Genomic DNA, 2,500 nt, shown 5'->3' with positions numbered 1-2,500 from the left:
CAGCGGCGTCTACGAGATCTTCCCCTTCAAGTGAGTCCTGAAGAATCCTGCTAAGGTGTCCAATGTCGATTTCGACCTCATGTCCTGTATGAGAGAGTAAGCTGACTTGTGGGTCACCTGTCAGTCATGTCACATTCTAGAATTAATGTTGTGGTCTGTATTTCTTGTATTTCTGTTACATAAAACCATATTTTATAAGTATTTTATAAGTTTACTGATTATGTTGTATTACTAGGACATTTTAGAAGAATTTGCATCGCGGGTTGAACTCTCCCTCCCTCTTGTCCTCTTTTTCTCTATCTCTCTTTGTCCTCTCTCTCCCTCCCCCTTGTTCTCTTTTGCTCTACCTCTCCTCATTCTCTCTTTCTCTCTCCCCTGTTCCCTATTTCTCTACCTCTCTTTGTTCTCCCTTTCTCTCTCGCCCCCCCCCATGTTCTCTTTTGCTTTACCTCTCCTCATTCTCTCTCCCCTATTCTCTATTTCTCTACTTGTCTATTTCTCTCTTTGTTCTCCCTTTCTCTCTCGCTCCCCCTTTGTTCTCTTTTCTCTTCCTCTCCTCATTCTCTCTCCTTTATTCTCTATTTCTCTACCTCCCTTCATTCTCTCCTCATTCTCTCCCTCCCCTTATTCTCTTTTTCTCTATCTCCCTTCATTCTCTCCTTCTCCCCCCCCCTTGTTCTCTTTTCTCTCCCTCTCCTCATTCTCTCTCCTTTATTCTCTATTTCTCTACCTCCCTTCATTCTCTCCCTCCCTTATTCTCTTTTTCTATCTCCTTCATTCTCTCCTTCTCCTCCCCCTTTGTTCTCCTTTCTCCCTCTCCCTCATTCTCTCTCCTTTATTCTCTATTTCTCTACCTCCCTTCATTCTCTCCCTCCCCCTTATTCTCTTTTTCTCTATCTCCCTTCATTCTCTCCTTCTCCCCCCCCCCCTTTGTTCTCCTTTCTCTCCCTCTCCTCATTCTCTCTCCTTTATTCTCTATTTTCTCTACCTCCCTTCATTCTCTCCCTCCCCCTTATTCTCTTTTTTCTCTACCTCCCTTCATTCTCTCCTTCTCCCCCCCCCCTTTGTTCTCTTTTCTCTCCCTCTCCTCATTCTCTCTCCTTTATTCTCTATTTCTCTACCTCCCTTCTCTCTCTCCCTCCCCTTATTCTCTTTTCTCTACCTCCTTCATTCTCTCCTTCTCCCCCCCTTTGTTCTCTTTTCTCTCCCTCTCCTCATTCTCTCTCCTTTATTCTCTATTTCTCTACCTCCTTCATTCTCTCCCTCCCCTTATTCTCTTTTTTCTCTATCTCCCTTCATTCTCTCCTTCCCCCCCCCCTCCCCTTTGTTCTCTTTTCTCTTCCTCTCCTCATTCTCTCTCCTTTATTCTCTATTTCTCTCCCCCCCCCCTTTGTTCTCTTTTCTCTCCCTCTCCTCATTCTCTCTCCTTTATTCTCTATTTCTCTCCTTCCCTCCTCTCCGCCCCAGGTGTCGGTGCAGCGAGCCCGTCAAGGTCTGGTGCGACATGGAAACCGAAGGCGGAGGCTGGACCGTCTTCTTCGCGCGGGACAACGGGACGAACCGCGAGCTCTTCAACCGGACGTGGTACGAGCACCAGGGAGGCTTCGGGAACGCCAGCACGGAGTACTTCATGGGTGGGTGCGAGAGAGGGCCTGCGTGGGGGGTTCAAGGGAGTGGATTTACGAAGCAAGAGGGAAGAGCAAGAGGGGAGAAGGAAGAAAGAAAGAAAACGGAAGAGCGAGAGGGGAGAAGGAAGGAAGAGAGAAAACGGAATGAATATGCGAGTGTGCGGAGGTCTTCCGCGAGGGGTTCAGGGTGTGGGATTTATGAGACAACAGAGGGAAGAGCAAGGAAAGAAAAAAGAAAGGAAAAAAAACAACAAAAATGTGCACATTCGGGTGTATCCTCAATATCACTATTCGTTCACCAGTTATCATAGTTAAAAAACAAAACCTTCTGAACTAATCTACCACATAATATAAAAAAAAATATAAACACCAAAAACAGCCAGCCATCTCCCAGCTTACATTATCTCAAGTGACTAATATACACTGCCTTACAGGTACCGAGAATCTGCACCTGTTGACCACCAACAAGAACTACAGACTCCGTGTCGAGTTCGACCTCGCTGACGGCACGCACAAGTTCAGCGAGTGGGACACGTTCCTGGTCTGGGACTTGGCAAATAAGTAAGGAACCGAAACATGTTGGATGTCGTAGTCACTCTATAGAAAAGAAGGAATTGGTATATAGATAGATAGATGAATAGATGGAGACAGAGAGAGAAGGAGAGAAAGAGAGAGGGAGGGAGGGAGAGAGGGAGAGGGTGAGAGTGAGAGAGAGGGAGAGGGAGAAAGAGAGAGGGGGAGAGGCAGCGGGTGAGAGAGAGGGAGGAAGAGGGAGAGACAGACAGAAAGAGAGAGAGAGAGATAATAAGGGATTAGTGTTAGAAAGGGAATTAGGATGCAGAATGAGAGAGAAAGAAAGAATGAAGGGTAGG

At 46.6% G+C, this 2,500-nt stretch overlaps 1 protein-coding gene and 1 long non-coding RNA gene across 10 annotated transcripts in view; one reads left to right on the top strand and one right to left on the bottom strand.

Moving 5' to 3' along the window:
- LOC113807116 (ryncolin-4) overlaps positions 1–2,500 on the top strand; it is an 11,245-nt gene that overhangs the window by 5,343 nt on the left and 3,402 nt on the right. For all 9 annotated transcript variants that reach the window (XM_070134644.1, XM_070134645.1, XM_070134646.1 and 6 more), the window contains exons 7-9: positions 1–30; positions 1,468–1,634; positions 2,063–2,189. The exon at positions 1–30 is cut by the window's left edge and continues 42 nt beyond it. In XM_070134644.1, coding sequence (XP_069990745.1) covers positions 1–30; positions 1,468–1,634; positions 2,063–2,189 — 324 coding nt within the window. The remainder of the gene's footprint in view (positions 31–1,467; positions 1,635–2,062; positions 2,190–2,500) is intronic.
- Positions 537–963, bottom strand: LOC138865229 (uncharacterized). The gene is made up of 2 exons (XR_011399312.1): positions 855–963; positions 537–730 (listed from the first exon to the last, which is right to left on the bottom strand). It is a non-coding gene; the product is annotated as an uncharacterized lncRNA (long non-coding RNA).

The sequence above is a fragment of the Penaeus vannamei genome, chromosome 20 (genome assembly GCF_042767895.1).
Source record: "Penaeus vannamei isolate JL-2024 chromosome 20, ASM4276789v1, whole genome shotgun sequence".
NCBI lineage: Eukaryota > Metazoa > Arthropoda > Malacostraca > Decapoda > Penaeidae > Penaeus > Penaeus vannamei.
This window is presented reverse-complemented; position numbering and strand designations above follow the sequence as displayed.